The 23,124-nt window shown below is 46.9% G+C and overlaps 1 protein-coding gene across 23 annotated transcripts in view; it reads right to left on the bottom strand.

The window, feature by feature from the left end:
- Window positions 1-23,124, bottom strand: part of COG7 (component of oligomeric golgi complex 7) — an 86,066-nt gene that overhangs the window by 9,248 nt on the left and 53,694 nt on the right. For 4 of the 23 annotated variants that reach the window (XM_021086472.2, XM_085017332.1, XM_085017330.1 and 1 more), the window contains 3 exons: window positions 21,154-21,294; window positions 11,914-11,997; window positions 6,703-6,817 (listed from right to left, as the gene is read on the bottom strand). In XM_021086472.2, coding sequence (XP_020942131.1) covers window positions 6,703-6,817; window positions 11,914-11,997; window positions 21,154-21,294 — 340 coding nt within the window. Of the gene's footprint in view, window positions 1-6,702; window positions 6,818-10,018; window positions 10,109-10,334; window positions 10,411-10,767; window positions 11,998-16,485; window positions 17,964-18,310; window positions 18,729-20,626; window positions 22,328-22,352; window positions 22,554-23,124 lie in introns of those variants that run through there. The other 19 variants (XR_014840583.1, XR_014840568.1, XR_014840579.1 and 16 more) reach the window with 15 other exon arrangements.

Here is a 23,124-nt window from a genome sequence, read left to right as displayed (position 1 = left end):
ATTAATAATGAACTACCAGCCTAAAACGACATGTTAGGGAAGACAAAGATGCCCACTCTCACCACTGTTATTCAACATAGTATTGGAAGTCCTAGCCATAGGAATCAGACAAACAAAAGAAATAAAAGGCATCCAAATTGGAAGAGAAGAGGTAAGACTGTCACTGTATGCAGATGACATGATACTATATACAGAAAACCCCAAGGACTCAACCCCAAAACTACTCGAACTGATCAATAAATGCAGCAAAGTAGCAGGATATAAGATTAACATTCAGGGAGTTCCCGTCGTGGCGCAGTGGTTAACGAATCCGACTAGGAACCATGAGGTTGCGGGTTCGATCCCTGCCCTTGCTCAGTGGGTTAACGATCTGGCGTCGCCGTGAGCTGTGGTGTAGGTTGCAGATGCGGCTCAGATCCTGCATTGCTGTGGCTCTGGCATAGGCCGGCGGCTACAGCTCTGATTAGATCCCTAGCCTGGGAACCTCCATATGCTGCGGGAGTGGCCCAAGAAAAGGCAAAAAGACAAAAAAAAAAAAAAAAGATTAACATTCAGAAATCAGTCGCATTTCAGTATATTAACAATGAAATATTAGAAAAGGAATACAGAAATACAATACCCTTTAAAATTGCACCCCAAAAAATCAAATACCTGGGAATAAACCTGACCAAGGAGGTGAAAGACTTATATGATGAGAAATATAAAACATTAATCAAAGAAATTAAATAGGATTCAAAGAAATAGAATATATTCTATGCCCCTGGGTTGGAAAAATTAATATTGTAAAAATGGCCATACTGTCCAAAGCAATCTACAGATTCAATGCAATCCCTATCAAATTACCCAGGACATTTTTCACAGAACTAGAACAAACAATCCAAAAATGTATATGGACCCACAAAAGACCCAGAATTGCCAAAGCAATCCTGAGGAACAAAAACCAAGCAGGAGGCATAACTCTCCCAGACTTCAGACAATATTACAAAGCCACAGTCATCAAGACAGTGTGGAACTGGTACCAAAACAGACATACAGACCAATGGAACAGAATAGAGAACCCAGAAATAAACCCAGACACCTACAGTCAATTAATCTTCGACAAAGGAGCCAAGAATATAAAATGGGAAAAAGACAGTCTTTTCAGCAACTGTTGCTGGGAAAACTGGACAGCCACATGTAAATCAATGAAATTGGGACACACCCTCACAATGGCTTAAAGACTTAAATGTAAGACAAGACACCATCAAACTCCTAGTAGAGAACATAGGCAAAACATTCTCTGACATCAGCCTTACAAATATTTTCTCAGGTCAGTCTCCCAAGGCAACAGAAATAAAAGCAAAAATAAACCAATGAGACCTAATCAAACTGACAAGCTTTTGCACAGCAAAGGAAACCATAAAAAAAAAAGACAGCTTATAGGAGTTTCCATCGTGGCTCAGTGGTTAATGAATACGACCAGGAACTTTGAGGTTGCGGGTTTGATCCCTGGCCTCGCTCAGTGGGTTAAGGATCTGGTGTTGCCATGAGCTGTGGTGTAGGTCGCAGACACGGCTCAGATCTGGCGTTGCTGTGGCTCTGGTGTAGGCCAGCAGCTATAGCTCCGATTAGATTCCTTAGTCTGGGAATCTCCATATGCCGTGGGTGCGGCCCTAGAAAAGACAAAAAAAAAAAAAAAAAAAAAAAAAGACAACTTACAGAATGGGAGAAAATAGTTTCAAACGACGCAGCTGACAAGGGCTTAATCTCTAAAACATACAAGCAACTTACACAACTCAACAGCAAAAAAGCCAACAACCCAATTGAAAAGTGGGCAAAAGACCTGAATAGACATTTCTCCAAAGAAGATATACAGATGGCCAGCAAACAGATGGACAGCAAGCACATGAAAAAAATGCTCAACATCACTGATTATTAGAGAAATGCAAATCAAAACTACTATGAGGTACCACCTCATACCAGTTAGAATAACCATCATTAATAAATCCACAAATAACAAATGCTGAAGAGGGTGTGAAGAAAAGGGAATCCTCCTGCACTGTTGGTGGGAATGTAAATTGGTACAACCACTATGGGAAAACAGTATGGAAGTACCTTAGCAAACTATACATAGAACTACCTTATGACCCAGCAATCCCACTCTTGGGCATTTCCTTGAGAAAGACAGATGCACCCACATGTTCACTGCAGCACTATTCACAATAGCCAAGGCATGGAAACAACCTAAACGACCATTGACAGATGAATGGATTAAGAAGATGCGGTGTATATATATAACGGAATACTACTCAGCCATAAAAAAAAGAAATGCCATCTGCAGCAACATGGATGGAACCAGAGACTCTCATACTAAGTGAAGTAAGTCAGAAGGAGAAAGACAAATACCATATGATATCGCTTATATCTGGAATCTAATATACAGCACAAATGAACATTTCCACAAAAAAGTGTGGACATGGAGAACAGACTTGTGGTGGCCAAGGGGGAGGGGGAGGGAGTGGGATAGACCGGGAATTGGGAGTTAATAGATGTAAACTGTTGCCTTTGGAATGGATAAGCGATGAGATTCTGCTGTATAGCGCTGGGAACTATATCTAATCATTTATGATGGAGCATGATAATGTGAGAAAAAAGAATGTATACATGTATGTGTAACTGGGTCACTTTTCTATACAGTAGAAAAATTGACAGAACATTGTAAATCAGCTATAATGGAAAAAATAAAAATCATTATAAAAAATAATATTAGACTAGTGGACTTAACATATATGGAAAGATATGTATAGCTATTATATATACATATAATATTCCAGCCAAAATCAACAGAATACATACTCTCCTCAAGTGTACATGGAATATCCTCTAGGGTAGCTCACATGTTAGGACACAAAACAAGTCAATAAATCTAAGAAGACTGAGGAATTCCCTCATGACTCAGGAAGTTAAGGATCTGGCATTGTCACTGCTGTGCCTCTGGTTACAGCTGTGACGTAAGTTTGATCCCTGGCTCATGAAGGTCTGCATGTCATGGACACAGCCAAAAAAAATTTTTTAATTACAAAACCTGAAATGATATCAAGCATCTTTTTTATAATCATAATGGTATGACATTAGAAATCAATTACAAGAAGAAAACTGAAAAAATCACGAATGGAGATGAAACAACATACTAATGAACAACAAATGGGTCAATAAAAAAATTACATGGGAAATTAAAAATACCTTGAAACAAATGAAAATAGAAATACAATCACCCCAATCTATAGGATGTAGTAAAAGCGGTTCTAAGCAAGAAGTTGAGAGTGCCACAGACCTACCTCAAGAAATAGAAAAGTTTCAAATACATACTCTAACTTAATACCTAAAAGAGCTAGAAAAAAGAAGGGTAATTTAAGCCCAAAGTTAGCAGAAGGAAGTAAACAAAAAAGATCAGAGTAGAAATAAGTAGAGACAAAAAAAAAAAAAAAACAAAACAACAGAATAGATCAATGCAACTAAGAGCTGGCTCTTTGAAAGGATAAATAAAATTGGCGAACCTTTAGATAAACTCACCAAGAAAAAAAGAAGGCTCGGGAGTTCCCACTGTGGCACAGTGGGATAAGAACCTGACTGCAGCAGCTCGGGTCACTGTAAAGGCATGGGTTTGACCCCCAGCCTAGCACAGTGGGTTAAAGGATCCAGCATTGCAGCTGTGGTGTAGGTCACAGCTGCAGCTCAGATTCAATCCCTGGCCAGGGAACCTTTATACACCTCAGGAGTGGCCATTAAAAAAAAAAAGAAAAGAAAAGAAAAAAAAAAAGAGAGAGATAAGGCTCAAATAAATAAAGTCAGAAATGAAAGAGAGGACTAATACCACAGATATACAAAAGATCATAGGAGACTACTATGAACAAGTATACACCAAAAAACTGGACAACACACAGGAAGAAATGGATAACTTCCTAGAAACGTACAATCTTCTAAGACTGACTCATGAAGAAAGAGAAAATCTGAATAGGCCAATTCCTAGTAAAGAGATTAAATCAGAAATCAAAAACCTCCCAACAAACAAAAGTCGAGGACAACCCAGTTTCACTGGTGAGTTCTACCAAACAGCCAAAGAAGATTTGATACATACCCATCTCAAACTCTTCCAAAAAAGTGAAAAAGAGGGAACGCTTCCTCTTAATTTAACAAACGTAATTTTAGGATCCTTAATAACAAAGATAGTAGTACCCTGATACCAAAATCAGAAAAGATACCACCAAAAATAAAATTACAGACCCATATTCCTGATGAATAGAGATATAAAATTTTTCAACAAAATATTAGCAAACAAAATTCAACAATACTAATCTAATGTGCTATGTTTTATATACCATGATCAAGTAGGATTTATCCCAGGGATACGACATCCACAAATCAATGTGATACATCACATTAACAAAATGAAGGGTAAAAATCATATGATCATCTCAATAGATGCTGAGGATGTATGTATAAGTCATTAAATAATTTTATAACATCGTTTTAATGGCTACATAGCATTTAACTACATAGATTTACCAAAAATTTTTAACAAAAATGTCTACAATTTTACATTTGTATTTCTTTTTAATGTTTTGCTTTTTTTTGGGGGGGGGGCACACTTGAGGCATCTGTAAGTTCCTGGCCCAAGGACTGAACCTGAGCCACAGCAGTAACCCAAGCCACAACAGTGATAATGCTGAGTCCCTAACCACTAGGCCCCCAGGAACTCTTACTGTTTTGCTTTTATGAACAATGTTGGAATTTACATTCATAGAATGATACTCATGGTTATTTTATTAGCATAATTACCTAGGAGTATAAGTTCTGATCTAAAAGGTATGCACATCTCTAAGGTTTTTGATCTTATGTCAAATAGTCCTTAAGAAATTCAAAGTGTACAATTTAAACTATTTTCCTCCATCTTGCACAAACACTTAAAACATCTGCATGTATATGTGGTCAATTTGACAGGTTAGAAAATGATAAATCCCACTTGAACCTGCCGCTCTTTGAGGATTACCAAAGTTTCACATTTCTGTTATGTTTTAGCTTATTTGAACGCCTTCATGTTGTTTCATTTTTCTGCTTCATTGGCAGAAACCTTGAATAGACATTTAATAGACTTTGACATTGAATAGACCTGAATAGACATATACAGACATAGATATAGATATATGGACGGCTGGGTCACTTGGCTGTACAGCAGAAATTGACAGAACATTGTTAATCAACTATAATAAAAATCTTAAAGAAAAATTATGAATACCCTTAATATTTATAAACCTATGAAACCTATGGAGATTTTACTTGTGTTGCTTTCGTAAACAATTTATGGAAATGTGACACAATGTCCAGCATTTGGCATTAAGCTTGACATATTATCTCAAGTGTGCTGGTTACACTGGACGATTCTTTTCTCCTCGTTAATTTTCCTTTTTGATCTGTCAAAGCCTAGATGAAAAGTGCGAGATTTTCTCGGTACTAACGTGGTTTTGTTACTACATGTCTGATAGCTTCCTCTTTATATATTTCGGTGCCGTGTCACTGGACAAATAAGGGTGTCTATTACAGGTTCACTGTGACATCCATGCCAACATAAAGAATCCTTTAGTCCCATTTATTATCTTTCACTTGATTCAACCTCAAATGAAAGTGATGCAGCTGTCTTGTCTTCAGCTTGCATGTACATGAGATGCCTTGTAGCAGCCATTTTTAACCTTTCGATGTGAGTTTAACTTTCAGTGTGGCACCTTCTCTTGAGCTGCTGGATCCTTTATATACCAAGCGACTGTTTTCTGTCTGCTCAGCCTGACTCAGAAGGCCTGAAATGCCCAGTATGAGGGATGAGATGATTTTTGATCAGAGAGTATGTGATCCCTGTTCAAATCTGTCAGCCCCAGATAATGAGAAAAAAGAAAGATATTAATTTACTGTATTTTCTACCTTGTGGGTTTCAAGATCCAAGAGCCTTGGGGAGTTTGGAGCTCACGACAGACAGAGGCATCTGGACAGAAAATGTTAACCTCTATGCTGGAGAGTTTGTTTTTGTCCTGACAAGAAAAACTGTTTTGTTTTGTTGTTTTTGCTTTTTAGGGCCTCACCCGCGGCATACACAAGTTTCCAGGCTAGGGGTCGAATCAGAGCTGTAGCCACCAGCCTACACCACAGCCACAGCAACATGGGATCTGAGCCACATTTGCGACCCACACCATAGCTCACAGCAACGCCGGATCCTTAACCCACTGAGCGAGGCCAGGGATTGAACCTGCATCCTCATGGATGCTAGTTGGGTTCATTGCTGCTGAGCCACAAAGGGAACTCCCAGAAAAGCTGTTTTTATGAGGTGCCACTTTACTTGGCACCTGGCCCACAGAGAGGGGAAGCAGAGAGAGCAAGGGAACACCTGGCAGGCCCCCTGCCCTCACCTCCCAGCTGAGGGCACCAGTGGAGCTCACCCAGGACGCTGCGCACACAGGGAGACAGAGTTAGGATGGCTCCTGGCCTAATCCCCTCTGTCCTGCAGGAGTTTTTCAGAAGGTGCAGTAAGAAAACCCAATCTTTCTCAGTCACCGTGTGCCCTGTGACAGCTACTTTAGTTTGAGTGTGGACGTGTGCGCTGAGGGCAGGGTGCTATCACGAGCGTGTGCCATCACTTCCGAGCCCACTGCTCCCTCTCCCGCAGGCCTCTCTCACCTTGCTCGGGAGGAAACGGCAGCTTTCCGGCGTGCAAGGCCAGCTCTAAGGCAGAGTCCTCCTGAGTGACGAATGGCTCAAGGTTCAGGGGGAGGGACATGATATACTGCCCGATCTGGAACACAAGAAAGCACGGTCAGCCTAGCGTTGATTCCTACGGGGGCGTATTTCATGCCGTGCGTTTGTGCGAAGGCAAATGGCAGCCAGACAAAACTGCGTGACTAGCAGCAGCCCCGGGGTCTGATTTTTCCAGCGTGTGGTAAGATCGGCGAGGCGATGCCTGAAAAGAACAACCACAGGACTTTGCATGTAGATCACAGAGGCAATAATTTCCAATTATTCACTGCTATGTTTGAATATGAATGGGCTCCATATCTTTGGAATGCATTTGGTGCAAGTTCTCCTTCCAGTGAGTGATGGCGGAGTTCCCGCTGTGGCACAGTGGGTTAAGACGCCAAGTGCAGTGGCTCAGGTCACTGCAGGGGTGCGGGTTCCAATTCTGGCCGGGGCATGGTAAGTGAAAGGATCCAGCTGCCAATCCCTGGCCTGGGAACTTCCAACTTCCATATGCTACAGGTGCAGCCACAAAAAAAAAAAAAAAAAAAAAAAAAAAAAAAAGGAGTAATGGATACCAAAGTGTGCTTTGTAAAATTTAAATAAGTTACTATTATCATTCACAGATGAAAAACCAGTAAGATGCTAATGTCAAATGCATGGTCAGGCAAGAATTCCAACCCTGTCTTTTAGATTTGGATCCGCATCTCTCCCTTCTAGCTGACTTAACCAAGAGAAAGAAGGAATTTTGTTGGGGGAAACATAGCAGTGAATAATTGGAAATTAATTTGGAGGGGAAACTATATTGTTTTCACAACTCTAGAAACTAAACCTCCTTGGCTGGTGAGGAATCGCAAAGGTAGGGCTACAGGACATGTGGGATGAACCCACGAGTTATGCAGTGTTTGTCACATGTTTGTCAGAAACATGTGACTGTTGCAGTTCCCGTCATGGCTCAGTGGTTAACAAATCTGACCAGGAATCATGAGGTTGTGGGTTCGATCCCTGGCCTTGTTCAGCACGTGAAGGATCCGGCGTTGCCATGAGCTGTGGTGTAGGTAGCAGATGCGGCTTGGATCCCGAGTTGCTGTGGCTGTGGTGTAGGCCGGCAGCTGTAGCTCTGATTCGACCCCTAGCCTGGGAACCTCCATATGCCACAGGAGAGGCCCACGAAATGGCAAAAAAACAAAAAAAAAAAAAAAGAAAGAAAGAAAAGAAAAGAAACATGTGACTGCCATCATGGTACACTGTAGATAGCTATTTCTATTACAACTCATAACTGTTCAGTATTTTAAGATAAGGTATATATTTTGTTTCAAAATGAGGTTGATTTTTGGGTTATGACAATGTATAACCAGGTTATGACAAAAAATATACATATATATTGGAGTTCTTGCTGTGGCTCAGTGGAAACGAATCTGAGTGGCATCCATGAGGACAAAGGTTCAATCCCTGGCCTCCCTCAGTGGGTTAAGGATCCAGCATTGCTGGAGTTCCCGTCGTGGTGCAGTGGTTAACGAATCCGACTAGGAACCATGAAGTTGCGGGTTCAGTCCCTGCCCTTGTTCTGTGGGTTAACGATTCGGCGTTGCCGTGAGCTGTGGTGTAGTTTGCAGACTCGGCTCGGATCCCGCGTTGCTGTGGCTTTGGCGTAGGCTGGTGGCTACAGCTCCGATTCAACCCCTAGCCTGGGAACCTCCATATGCCGCGGGAGCGGCCCAAGAAATAGCAACAACAACAACAACAACAACAAAAGACAAAAAGACAAAAAAAAAAAAAAAAAAAAAAAAAGGATCCAGCATTGCTATAAGCTGTGGTGTAGGTTGCAGATGTGGCTCGGATCCTGCGTTGCTGTGGCTGTGGTGTAGGCTGGCAGATGTAGCTCTGAAATGACCCCTAGCCTGGGAACTTCCATATGCCATGGGTGCGGCCCTAAAACGACCACAAAAAAAAAAAAAAATTACTAGTTTGGTCTCCTTTTAAAAGAGGTAACACAGCTGGTAAAATAAATTAAATCAGCACTTTCGCCTTTCATTTATTTGCACAATCTTTCACTCAAACTAGACAGTCACTTACCTCATGAATAACCACAACCACTGTACATTTCAGCTTGAAATAGCAACAAACTCATCACTTTTCCCCACGGCTGGAGGAAGAGAAGGACGCTGACTACTAGGGTTAGAATGTCTCCACTCTAATTCCACCCAGCAAGTACTTCCTGAATACCTACTACGTGCAGGGACCACAGACACATCCCTGCATGTGGCACCCTTTTCACCCACGGCCATGACCTCTTGGCTAAATCCACAGACCCAGTTTTCCTGGAAATAAAGAAGCACTCTCATTCCGCCTTGCATCTATGCTGATTTGTTTTTTCCAAAGCATTTTCTCCCACTCTATCCCCTTCTAGTGCTCACCCATTTCTGTGTGGGCCAGGCATGCATCAGCAAGGCAAAGTGTCAGGCGCAAACCTGCAATAATCTGACACCTCAAACTTCAATCAATTGGCCTTAGATTGTGTGGACTGCTGTGTTTCCTAAAGAGATTCCACAACATCGGGTTTCTCGCAAGAGTTCTATTTCTTGGAAATCGACGTGGGAAGGGTGCTTACTATCACACCTGCAGATGCTTGCCTCTTATTCTCGCCTTTTCAATAAACACTCCTAGACATCCTGTTTGGTCAGTGCAGTGACGCAGGAAAATGAAAAGACCTGTGATCAGAAGGACCTGGGTTTGAGTTCTGGCTCTACCACTGGGTGACAGTGAGCAATGGACTCGATCTGTCGGGGCCCTGGTGTCATCATCTCTGAAAGAAGGATGATCTCATGCTGACTTCAAACGGCTGTGGCGAGGATGAAATTAATACTGTGTGAGACACACATCAAGCGCCTGGCATCCTAACAGAGCAGCCCCGCCCCACTCTCATCCCCCAGATCCTTGGGGCTTTTGACTGTGAGACAAGGCTGCCGCCAACTGGCTCACAAAGTTGTTCTCGCGATAAAATTCTATCGAGGCTGCGTGCTACCTCGCAGCACCACCAATAAGAGCCTAGCACTGTCCCTGCACGCAGTGCGGGTTTGATGGAAGGTCACTTCCTGAGTTCCGGTCATCAGCCCCCAGGTACAACATCTGTCTGGGAGCTGACGAGTCCTGGCAGGTGGGAAAGGCTTGGACACTCATCCTCACCCTCCCTAACTCCTCCCCACCTCATCTTCTTCAACTTTTTTTTTTTTTTTTTTTTTTTGTCTTTTTAGGGCCGTACCTGCGGCATACAGGCGCTCCCAGGCTAGGGGTCGAATCGGAGCTGCACCTGCCAGCCACACCAACACCAGACTCAAGCCACATCTGCAACCTACACCGCAGCTTGTGGCAATGCTGGATCCTTAATCCACTGAGCGAGGCCAAGGATCGAATATACATCTTCACAGACACTATGTGGAAGTCTTAACCCATTGAGCCACAAGGGGAACTCCAGCTTCTTCAACTTTAAAGTCAATTTGATAACCTCTTGAGTCCCTTCGAGTAACGTCTTTTCTGGAACCCACTGAAACGGTAATGCACATTGCCTCAATTCTAACCATAAGATTAGTCCCATTGGTTGGAAAGACCAACCCATATTTTCAGTTCCATCCGTCCAGGATACTGGGCAACGCCCTGGAAAAGAGAAGGAAAACAACTGTCGTTTTGGACTTGACACTGTTACCAGTAAACGGAAAGCGGAGGCCGTCCTTCCTGTTCCCACCGGTGGGACCCCACACACTTCTTCTAACTCTACAATACTGATTTTCAAAAAGTCCTTTGTGGGAGTTCCCGTCATGGCTCAGTGGTTAACGAATCCGACTAGGAACCATGAGGTGGCAGGTTCGATCCCTGGCCTTGCTCAGAGGGTTAAGGATCTGGCGTTGCCGTGAGCTGTGGTGTAGGTTGCAAGACTCGGCTCGGATCTGGCGTGGCTGTGGCTGTGGCGTAGGCCGGCGGCTACAGCTCCGATGAGACCCCTAGCCTGGGAACCTCCATGTGCCGCAGGGGGAACGACCCCAGAAAAGGCAAAAAGTCCAAAGAAAAAAAAAGTCCTTTGTATCTATTGCAATGGTCATAACTTACACAGGGGTGGGTTCCAAAGTGAGAGCTTAAGGCAGAAATTACCTCTCTCAAAAGGACCCCTGGATTTCCCGTCATGGCTCAGCGGTAATGAACCCGACTCGTATCCATGAGGATGCAGGTTCAATCCCTGGCCTCGCTCAGTGGGTTAAGGATCCAGTGCTGCCACGAGCTGTGGTGTAGGTCGCAGATGCAGCTTGGATCTGGTGTGGCTGTGGCTGTGGTGTAGACCAGCGGCTGTAGCTCTGATTGGACCCCTAGCCTGGGAACTTCCATATGCCACAGATGCGGCTCTAAAAAAGGAAAAAAATAAATTAAAAGCCCCCCTGAAAATTGCAGAACCCTCCCGCAGTGTGAGGAAGACACAGTTGGGGTGTATTCCTCCTGTAGAGTATTTCTCATGCACACTGACATTTCAGAGCAAGGGAGCTGGGCTGCAGGAAGGAATGAAAGTTAAGGCCAGGTACAGATGTCTGGGTGATAGTCAACTCCCAGGGGTGAAAGGTGAAGGGGGGAAGGGCTCCGAGGGCCCCTGCTCCCCTGCAGGGCTATTCTGTTCTTTGTTAATATAGTCAGCCTCTATAACTACAATTCTTGTGGAGAGATTTACTTGCTGCTGTGCAACTGAACATGAGAGCACTCAGCACAGGCCTGGCACATAGGAGGTGCTATCTGTTTTGTGAGTTTGAACTCAGGACCACAGACACACGGTTCTTCCGAAAAGACACAGTCACCTGCTTCCCACCTTCCCAAGTCAGCACCTCCAAGGGACCACACGCTGATGCCCTTGGGTACTGGCCGCACCGGCGACTGAGAGGGCTGGGGGAGGAGCAGGAATGGGCTGCGTTCTGAGATCTGCCTGGGGTTCATCAGCTGACCAAGGGACATCAGCTGCAAGGCCTGGATGTGGACGGAGACCATCCAAAAGCAAAAGGCACAGACAGCACGGAGGCAGCAAGGACCCCTTTACCCAGCAGGGCCAGAACTGAAAGACAAGGCGAAGGAGAGGTCCCGATGCTGGGACCAGCCCGGAGCAAGGTGTCCAGAGGCGCTTACGTTGCTGATGTACTCGAGGGGGGTGAGACTGAAGGTGGGCAGGTCATCGGTCAGGGTCTCTCCAATGCCGGCTGTGTTCCAGCTCTAGAGGAGGAAGGGGAAGAAGCGGTCAGTGGCACAGCAACCAGGCAGCACGGGCCAGCGCCACGTGCTGGAAAACACGGAGCTCGGCCCCTCCCACGGGCGCTGTCTTTGCTCAGAGCTGGCCTTTGGGGTCAGCACCACGGAGCAGACACAGGGCTTCTCTTCTTTAAGTCATCACCTTGAAGCCCACCATGGAGAAAGTCATTCAGATCCATAAAACAGGAAATCCTGTCTTCTCAACTCAACTATTCCATGGAACTGACCCTTCTGTTCGCCTTCCTTGGAATGGGAATGGAAGAGTTGGAAATTCTCTTTTTCTGTCTTTTTAGGGGCCACACCCTTGGCATATGGAGGTTCCCAGGCTAGGGGTCAAATCAGAGCCACAGCTGCCGGCCTAAGACACAGCCACAGCAACACAGGATCCAAGCAGCGTCTGCAACCTACGCCACAGCTCATGGCAACGCTGGATCCTTAACCCACTGAGTGAGGCCAGTGTGTCCTCAAGGATACGAGTCGGGTTCATTACCTATATGCCACAACAGGAACTCCAGGAGTTGGAATTTTTTGCTTTTTAGGGCCACACCTGCCACATATGGAGGTTCCCAGGCTAGGGGTCTCATCGGAACTGCAGCTGCCGGCAACACCAGATCCAAGCCACATCTTCGACCTACACCACAGCTCATGGCAACACCAGATTCTTAATCCACGGAGCAAGGCTAGGGACTGAATTTTCGTCCTCACGGTTGCTAGTCAGATTCATTAACCACTGAGCCATGACAGAAACTCCGGAAATTCTTGTTCTGAGTTAGTTACTCTAGTGGGCGGGGCAACAGGTCCAGAAGCTGCTGGCCCAGGTAGCCTCACTACTTCCTGGGCTGTCAGCACCCCGGAGAGACTAGGACCCCCTAAAATCCTCCCCAGAGACCACGCGTGAATTCCATATCCAGGGCTGGGGGCTGGGAAGCTCTGTCTGGTGGCAGGAATACCCAAACCGCATTCACCCCTGCTACTGCACTAAGTTAAAGCTGCTGCTTTGCTATATACCTGCTTCCTGTCTCTAGGTTTCAACTGATTCCAGACTTACAGGGAAATGGATGAGAAGGTGCCTCCAAACCCCACCAGCTGCCCCCCCCCGGCACCCCCATCCTCTTCATGACCCTGTTCCGGAGACCCGCAGCCCTGACACGTCTCCTTTTGTCATTTCATGGGACTCTGACATCACTGCGGGAGCCGGCCCGGCCCCCTCTCCAGGGTTAGGCCAATTACGGGCACACACGTGGTTAAAGAGTTCAACGGGCATGGCTTTACACAGAAATCAAGTTTCTTGGGAGTTCCCGTCGTGGCGCAGTGGTTGACAAATCCGACTAGGAACCATGCGGTGGCAGGTTCGGTCCCTGCCCTTGTTCAGTGGGTTAACGATCCGGCGTTGCCGTGAGCTGTGGTGTAGTTTGCAGACGCGGCTCGGATCCCAAATTGCTGTGGCTCTGGTGTAGGCTGGTGGCTATAGCTTCGATTGGACCCCTAGCCTGGAAACCTCCATGTGCCCCAAGAAAAGGCAAAAAGACAAAAAAAAAAAAAAAGAAAGAAATCGAGTTTCTTAATTCCAACCTGAGTCACCCTAAAGTCAGCCTGGAAAACAAGGCCTTTTCCTGGCTGGACTCCTGAGGTCATGTTGCAGCAGCTCTCTGCAGCTACCTGATGCCCGATGTGGTTGCTTGAGCCTTTAAGTGGCTTTCCGGGAATGTTATGACCAGGTCCACCCCTGGGCTCCCAGCCCAGGCTAAGCCGCAACTGCCCTCCCCACGTGTTCCAGCACCAGCACAATTCTAAAATTTTCCTGCTCTAGACAAATTCTTTTCTTCCCCACCCCTTCCCCTAGAGTTTTCTAAACTCCTTGTGCTTTCTTGAGATTTCACCTTCATTTCAAAACATCCTTTTTTTTTTAAGGTACTGCCACCCCACAGGGATGGAACACTTGGCTCACCCACATGCACTGAGCATTCATGCTGTGCAGTGCCCTGTGCCAGGCTTTGTGAGAGGAGACAATGAAATGAAAGCCTTAGCTCTATTCTCTTTGGGAAACCAAGAACCCGGACACACACCCACCCTATGCCCCCTACGTCTACACACACACACACACACACACACACACACACACGCTTTCACTTCCATAGTTGTCAGTGGCAGGTGGCAGGTTTTATATAGTAAGAGCTCAGAGAAGCAAGAGTTCAGGGTGGTGAGAGAAGGGGCCGCCCACAGGAGGCATGAGGTGCAGAGAGGGAAGGCTGGCAAGAGAATGCACAGCTTTGAACACCAGGCTAAGAAAAGCCTTTGCCTTTGACAAATAAAATGCAAGGGAGCATGAGAGAGAAGAAGAGAGATGGAAAGGTAACCTGTAGTTCAGATGGCCAGCAAATGCATGAAAAAATGCTCAACATCGCTGATTATAAGAGAAATGCAAATCAAAACCGCCACGAGCTACCACCTCCCACCAGTCAGAATGGCCATCATACATAAGTCCACAAATAACAAGTGCTGGAGGGGTTGTGGAGAAAAGGGAGCCCTCCTACACTGTGGATGGGAATGTAAACTGGTACAGCCACTATGGAGAAGAGTTTGGAGATACCTTAGAAATCTATACATAGAACTTCCATATGACCCCACAATCCCACTCTTGGGCATATATCTAGACAAAACTCTACTTAAAAGAGACACATGCATCCGAACGTTCATTGCAGCACTATTCACAATAGCCAGGACATGGAAACAACCCCAATGTCCATCAACAGATGACTGGATTATGAAGATGTGGTATATATACACAATGGAATACTACTCAGCCATAAAAAAGAATGACATAATGCCATTTGCAGCAACATGGATGGAACTAGAGACTCTCATCCTGAGTGAAATGAGCCAGAAAGACAAAGACAAATACCATATGATATCACTGATATCTGGAATCTAATATCCAGCACAAATGAACCTTTCCACAGAAAAGAAAATCATGGACTTGGAGAAAAGACTTGTGGCTGCCTGATGGGAGGGGGAGGGAGTGGGAGGGATCGGGAGCTTGGGCTTATCAGACACAACTTAGAATAGATTTACAAGGAGATCCTGCTGAGTAGCATTGAGAACTATGTCTAGATACTCATGTTGCAACAGAACAAAGAGTGGGGGGAAAAATGTATACATGTAAGAATAACTTGATCCCCATGCTGTACAGTGGGAAAAAAATAATAATAATAATAATAAAAGGTAACCTGTAGTTCAAAAGAGAAATAGAAGGAGTTCCCGTCGTGGCTCAGCAGTAAGGAACCTGACTAGTATCTGTGAGGACACAGGTTCCGATCCTTGACCTCGGTCAGTGGGTTAAGGATCCGGAGTTGCTGGGAGCTGTGGTGTAGGTCACAGGTGAGTCTCAGATCCTGAATTGCTGTAGCTGTGGTGTAGGCCAGCAGCTGTAGCTCTGATTCGACCCCTAGCCTGGAAACTTCCATATGCCGCAGGTGCAGCCCTAAAAAGAAAAAAAAAAAAGAGAGAGAGAGAGAGATGGAGAAGACACATCAACCGATCCCAGTGTGCAAAACTAACTTGGATCCTGATTCAAACAGTGAAATCATGACATTGATAAGACAATCGGGAGTTCCCATTGTGGCTCAGAAGAAGCAAATCCCCCTAGCATGCATGAGAATGCGGGTTTGATTCCTGGTCTCGCTCAGTGGGTCACGGATCCAGTGTGGCCATGAGCTGTGGTAAAGGTTGCAGACACGACTCAGATCCCACATTGTTGTGGCTGTGGTGTAGGCCAGCAGCTGTAGCTCCAACTGAACCCCTAGCCTGGGAATTTCCATATGTTGCGGGTGAGGCCCTAAAAAGCAAAAAAAAAAAAAAAAAAAGACAATTGGAAATTTGAACACTGATTGATGGCATTAGGGAATTATTTTTAATTTTCTTCTCCAGGGGTGCTTATGGGCTTACGATTATTTTCAGAGTTCTCGTTTTAGATAAAGGGGTCTACCTGAAACAGGATGGCTAGCAGGTGACTATGGTGGAAGCAGGGTGATGAGCGCCTGGAGGTCATTGTACTCTTCCCTCTCCCTTGCGCATGTATGAAAATTTCCATAATGAAGTGTTTTTAAAAAAATAGACTATCACAGGCGTTCCCTGGTGTTCTAGTGGTTAGGACTGGGCACTTGCACCACTGCAGCCCCGGATTTGATCCCTTGTCTGGGAACTGAGATCTCATATGAAGCTGCTGCAGGCCACAGCAAAAAAAAAAAAAAAAAAAAAAGGACGGCCATACCGACTGAGTTGGGGGAGCCAGGGGTAAGGGTTTTGAATGGGGAGAGACAAAATCAGAGCAATGTTTCATAGAGATGAATGCGGCAGCTCAAGAAACGATTCAGAGATGATGAGAACCCAAAGCAGGGCAGTGGCCATGGAAAGCGATGGAGACAGATTATCTGTCTTTGTTTTTTAAGGGTTTTTGTTTTTGTTTTGTTTGTTTTGTTTTTGAACATGGGATCTCAGTTCCCAGAGCAGGAATTGAACCTGGGCTGCAGAGGGGAAGGCGCTGAGACCAAACCACTAGACCATCGGGAAGCTCCCGAGACAGATTTTAAGAGGAGGAGCAGGACAACACGATGATAAAGTCTTGGCCAAGAGGGGCAAAGCGAGGGAGCAGAGGCGACGAAGGCCAGGGAGGCAGAGGAGGGGGCCCGGGAGCGAGGGCTGAGCTGTGGGGAGAGGCGAGCAGCTCTGGAGGGCGGAGGGCAGAGGGCATCGAAAGGACAAGCAGCAGGAGCCGCGGGCCCTGGGACAGGCCTCCCGTGAGGGGAGGTGCATCGTGGGACGGGGATCAGGCGGAGGGCAAAGGGAAAGCAGGGCCAGCGTGGAACAGTCCTTTGGAATTAGGGCGAGACAGGGCGGACTGGCAAGGAGCGCCTTCCCCAGCAGGCAGAGAGGGCGGACCTGAAGAGGTCCGCTGGGAAAGGGTGCAGATTATTTTTCAATTGTCCAAAATGTATTTAAAATTCCCTTCCCAGGGGCTTTCCTCTCCATCTGTCGCCAGGTGCTGCAGGGAAACTGCAAGAGCCTCTTTCGAAATGGAATATCGTGTTGGTTTATATTCTTGCAAAGGACGAGGGCAATACAGTTGATGAGCAAACATGCCAAACAAACACTGAAGGACTGGGGTTTAGTTTTCAAATACGCAAGGCCAAAGTGTTTGCCTTTGGATTGTGTGCTCTCTGGCTGGCGCTCGGGGAGCACCGCTCCTGACCTCCAAAGCAGCCTGCGTCCATTCCCAGTGCCCCAGCCCGCCGTGCTGAGGCCTGAATGAGAAGGTGACATGGGGGTGGCGGGGAGACAAGGGGTGTGGAATGCAGAAGCGGGGGGGAGAGACCAGATGGGGAGCCCCCAGTCCGGCCCCATGGAGAACCAAGACTCAATCGATGGGGGAACGAAGGTTTCAGAACAGAAGGTCCAGGTTTTAACCTCTGACAAAATCAAAAGAATAAAAGCGGCCAAATCTGGCAGGTTGGGGAAGGGAGAGGAGAGATGGGAGGAATGCTAATCTCCCCAGCTTTCAGGGCAGGGGAATCAAGGTCAGTGTCTGTCTGAAAAAGGGAAATGTGATAGATAAAGAGCCATGACTTCAATCTGTCAGTAGTTTTCATAATCTTATTTTCTTAATCTCGGAGCCATCTCCAGCAAACTAATACCATCCTGGTGAAGAAACTAGCATCTTGAGTTCAAACCATTCCCTTGGTTTCATTTATCTTCTTTCTTTTTTTTTTTTTTTTTTTGTCTTTTTGCCATTTTTAGGGCCGCTCCCACGGCATATGGAGGTTCCCAGGCTAGGCTAGGGGCCGAATTGGAGCTGTAGCCACCGGCCACAGCCACAGTCACGGCAACGTGGGATCCGAGTGAGTCTGCAACCTATGCCACAGCTCATGGCAACGCTGGATCCTCAACCCACTGAGCGAGGCCAGGGATCAAACCCGCAACCTCATGGTTCCTAGTCGGATTCATTAACCACTGAGCCATGACGGGAACTCCCGTTTATCTTCTTTCTCTTTTATTTTTTTTCTTTCTACGGCCGCACCTGCGGCATATGGAAGTTCCCGAATCAGAGCTGCAGCTGCCCGCCTGCCCCATAGCCACAGCCACGCAGGATCCGAGCCACATCGACGACCCATAGGCAATGCTGGATCCTTAACCCACTGGGCGAGGCCAGGGATCAGACCCGCACCCTCATGGATATTATGTCCGGTTCTTAACCCACTGAGCCACAACGGGAACTCCTATCTTCTTTTTCTAGTTATATTCAAATAAAATTTATATTGTACACATTGTTTTCTTTAAAAACAGTATGCGTAGCATAATTCCTTCCTATGGATCAGTCTATCCACAGATGCCTGTCCAGCCTTCTACGTGTAAGTGGGCAGGAAGAGACATCTGGCTTGATGATTTCTGGATGGTGGGATTCTGAAGAGGTTTACTGCTTTTCTTTTTCTTTGCACTTTCGAGTATTACTTGAATTTCTGAAAATGAATATATATCTTCTTTATTTATGTATGTATGATAGGCAAGAAATAGATTTATTACGATAGACCCTTGTGAGATATGCAAGTGGGCAGGCAAGGAGGCGCTCTACATCATCTTTCTTTTCTTTTCTTTTCATCTTCTTTTGAGGGCCACACTCGCAGCACATGGAGGTTCCCAGGCTAGGGGTCGAATGGGAGCTGTAGCCCCCAGCCTAAGCCAGAGCCACAGCAACGCTGGATCTGAGCCTCGTCTACGAGCTACACCACAGCTCACGGCAACGAAGGATCCTTAACCCACTGAGTGAGGCCAGGGATCGAACCCACAACCTCGTGGTTCCTAGGCAGATTCATTAACCACTGCGCCATGACAGGAACTCCATCTTTATTTTCAAAAACTGTCATTACGCTTAAAAAAATGAGAATCACAGAAAGGAAGAAAACCACCACCTATTAAGGGTACAGTCTGGAACAGGGCTGTGCCAAATTCTATCATATCCAAAAATCCCAATCCTCACATATCTCTACGGAGAGAATTGCTGTATCCCCGTTTTAAAGATAAGGTGACGAATGGAGTTCCCGTTGTGGCTCAGTGGCTAACAAATCCGACTAGGAACCATGAAGTTGCGAGTTCGATCCCTGGCCTCGCTCAGTGGGTTAAGGATCTGGCGTTGCCATGAGCTGTGGTGTAGGTCGAAGACCTGGCTCAGATCCTGTGTTGCTGTGGCTCTGGCGTAGGCCAGCGGCTACAGCTCCGATGAGACCCCTAGCCTGGGAACCTCCATATGCCGCAGGTGCAGCCCTAGAAAAGGCAAAAATAAATAAAGATAAGGTGATGAGGCTCCCAGAGGAAATAACAGCCTTGGCCATGTGATCCGATGCGACCACGTAAGGGTGGAGCCCAGGTCCAGCTACCAGTCATCCATGTCACTTCCGCTGGGCTGTGACAGCAGTGGCTACCCCGCCACTGCCCAACACACACCCCCACCCCACCACGCTAGAAATGCAAAAATCTGGTGAGAAGAGATTTTGTGGCATTTTGCAGGAGGCTTGACCAGATCACACAGTGAATAAGTCAGCGGCCCTCAGCTCCCAGCCTAGTGTGCTTTCCAGAGGGCAGCAGAAAGCAAAGGACTTCCTAAAAGGATCTCTTGATTAGTAAAGGGCCATAACTGGAACTTTCCCAAAAGATTATCTTTATTAAAAAAAAAAAAAAAAAAAAGCCAAAGCCAGATAGACTTGAGGAGTCAATGAGAAAAATTAATCAGAAACCAGAAAAGAAAGGCATGTGATCTGGACCCCAGGGAAGTCAGAGCCGGGAGAGAAAATATATAATATACTGGTAGGCAATTCCTTGAAAAGGAATCAGGACAATCAGAAAACAGAAGAGGTTGCAAGGCGAGGAAAGTCAGACATTCTAGGAACAGCCAAACAGAGTACCATGGAGGAGCTCCCGCTGTGGCATAGCAGGTTAAGGACCCGTCGTTGCCGCTGAGGCAGCACAGGTTCAATCCCCAGCCCAGCGCAGTGGGTTAAGGATCCGGCGTTGCCGCAACTGCAGCTCAAATTCGATCCCTGGCTTGGGAACTTCCAGATGCCGTGGATGCGGCTAAAGAAAAATTTTTCTTTTTAAAGAAAGAAAGTACAAGGATAGAAAAAGGCAGAACCCCTCAAGCACCCTTCACAACCAGCAGATTAAATCTGGTAAGGCACTCTCCCGAATGACATTCCAGAACAAGTCTCCACAGAATGTTTGGCATGAAAACAATTCACCCTCGTCAGACAATTAGCTTCTCTGACCGGCCCCAGTATAGCTGGTGGCACATAATCTCCCTAACTCCTTTCCGAGAAGGCACAGCTATGCTGTTCCAAATGGTTTACGTTAATTAAGGCTTCCCGTCGTGGCTCAGCGGTAACGAACCCGACTAGTATCCATGAGGACTCAGGTTTGATCCCTGGCCTCGATCAGTGGGTTAAGGAGCCGGTGTTGCTGTGAGCTATGGGGTAGGTCCCAGATGCAGCTCAGATCCCACGTGGCTGTGGCTGTGGTGCAGGCTGGCAGCTGTAGCTCCGATTCGAACCCCAACGTGAGAGCTTCCATGTGCCATAGGTGCAGCTCTAAAAAGACAAAAGGAAAAAAAAAGTTAATTAAGCAATTAATAATCCCAGGAAGGAGTCTAAAACACAGCATCACAGGAACTACAATTAAGATAAGACATTCTTGGAGTTCCCGTTGTGGCTCAGTGGTTAACGAATCCAACTAGGAACCACGAGGTTGAGGGTTCAATCCCTGGCCTTGCTCAGTGGGTTAAGGATCCGGCATTGCCATGAGCTGTGGTGTAGGTAGCAGAAGCGGCTCGGATCTGGCGTGGCTGTGGTTGTGGCGCAGGCTGGCAGCTGTAGCTCCGATTGTACCCTTAGCCTGGGAACCTCCATTAGCCGAGGGTGCGGCCCTGGAAAAGACTAGCAAGAGAACAGGGAGTCCATACAGAAGCGGGACTTCTGGGAGAGTGTGAGAGGGCACCTGCTGCAGCTCAGGGAGGGGGTACTGGGCCCAGGGGGGGCGGGGGTAGGGAGAGGCAGGCTGTCCCATTAGTAGGAAACTCACGTCCATCTTGGAAATGAGGAGCAGCTGCTGTTTGATGCGCAGGAAGACGGAATCGAAAGCCAGCTGATGGGCCTGCTGGTTAAGCCGAGTCAGGGCTGCTCGAGATGCCGACAGCAGGTTGTGGTTACTCGACCCTTTTTCCTAAGACAAGAAAACGCAGAAGGAGGGTTGTCAGGCCCTGAATCCAACCAAGGTATGAGCTAAACATTTGTGTGTGTCTTTTTAGAGCCAAACCCGCAGCATGGAAGTTCCCAGGCTAGGGGTCAAATCGGAGCTGGAGCTGCCGGCCTACACCACAGCCACAGCCATGCCAGATCTGAGCTGCATCTGTGACCTACACCACAGCTCACGGCAACTCCAGAGTCCTGAACCCCACTGAGCAAGGTCAGGGATCGAACCCGAGTCCTCATGGATACCGGTCGGGTTCGTTAACCGTTGAGCCACAACGGGAACTTCTAGCTAAACATTTTGAAAAACCACTGAGAGGAAAACAGTAAGAGGGTTCTCTGCAATAATGGTTTCCCAACCTGGCTGTGCCCCAGGAACCCCCAGGGAACACACGGAGTCCCAGACCCCTAGCTCCACCACAGAACTGCTCAATGTGAATCCAGTGGGGTTCTGGAGCCCAGAAAACTATGTTTCCAGTTCACTTTCCCAGGGGATTCTGAAGCATTTAAGCCAACATGAGCTCGGAGTTCCCGTCGCAGCTCAGTGGTTAATGAATCCGACTAGGAAGGATGAGGTTGTGGGTTCGATCCCTGGCCTTGCTCAGTGGGTTAAGGATCCGGCGTTGCTGTGAGCTGTAGTGTAGGGTGCAGACGCAGCTCAGATCCCGTGTTGCTGTGGCTCTGGCGTAGACCTGCAGCTACAGCTCCAATTGGCCCCCTAGCCTGGGAACCTCTATATGCCACAGGTGTGGGCCTAGAAAATACAAAAAAAAAAAAAAAAAAAAAAAGATAAACCAACATGAGCTCGTGGGTTGGCAGTTTAGGAAAAGTTAACCTGAGCCTGTCCCTCAGGGATAGAGGAAGAAGGAAAAAATGACCCGAAGTGTCATGTATAGACAAAAGAGGGTTGGACAGAGCCCTGATTCCCAGTGAGGTCAGGTTGATTATACTCGGCTATGCACTGGAATATACACAACTTGCATGAGCTCCAGGGAACTCCCAACAGCCTGAGAAAACACAGAGACGGAAAATGTAAGCTCAGTTTGGCTATTATAAATGAACTGATTACAACAAACAGACATAAATCAGATCAGCAATAAAGATAAACAGAGTTGCTTTAACCTAATCAAGAAGCATGGATGAATGAACTTGCAGAATGGCTTCAAGAAGTGTTTGTCAAGCTCAAACGCAGCCAGTTGGTGGGTCAAGGTGCAGAGGGACGGCGGGGAGACCCTGGGAGAGCAAGGCAGAGGCACACTCCATGGTCACCTCCGGATCCAGAGGCCCAGCAGGATGATTTCAGATTGAATTCGGTGCTATGGGAACAGCGGTGTCTCTTCCGCTTATCACCAAGAGAGTGAGGTTCAAATCAGATTGCGGAGGGGGGAGGGTTCTGGAAAGGATGCCGTGGCCCTCTAAGAAGCCTGAGGCCATTCCCAGGGTGCATGTGGCTCATTCCACTGGTTGGGCGATTGTCCTTTCCCGGACCCCAGGGGCCCCAAAGCTCAAAGTCAAGGGCAGTTTTATGGGAGACAAACTAAGAGTCTGCACCAGAGGAACAGCCCAAGGGAGGACTTATTCCCATGTTCCTGGGTGGCCGCGTGGAGGAACCCGCATCAGAGATGCTCTGGCTTCTCCCCACCCTCCCTCCTCCCCTGGCTGCTGGGTTGGGGTCCACCTTCCCAGCTGCTGCCCACCAGCAGGCAGTACGCATTCTGGTCTCCTCTCTGCCACTCAGCAAGGGGGACTGTCCCTGCTGCCTGGGGGACTGGGGAGGTCCAGCTCCGCCTGCCCTGCTGACACA

This window comes from Sus scrofa, chromosome 3, assembly GCF_054392235.1.
Source record: "Sus scrofa isolate SSC_HxYL_T2T_F1_AM1 chromosome 3, Sscrofa_HxYL_maternal_Yorkshire_Landrace_v2.0, whole genome shotgun sequence".
In the NCBI taxonomy this organism is placed as follows: Eukaryota; Metazoa; Chordata; class Mammalia; order Artiodactyla; family Suidae; genus Sus; species Sus scrofa.
This window is presented reverse-complemented; position numbering and strand designations above follow the sequence as displayed.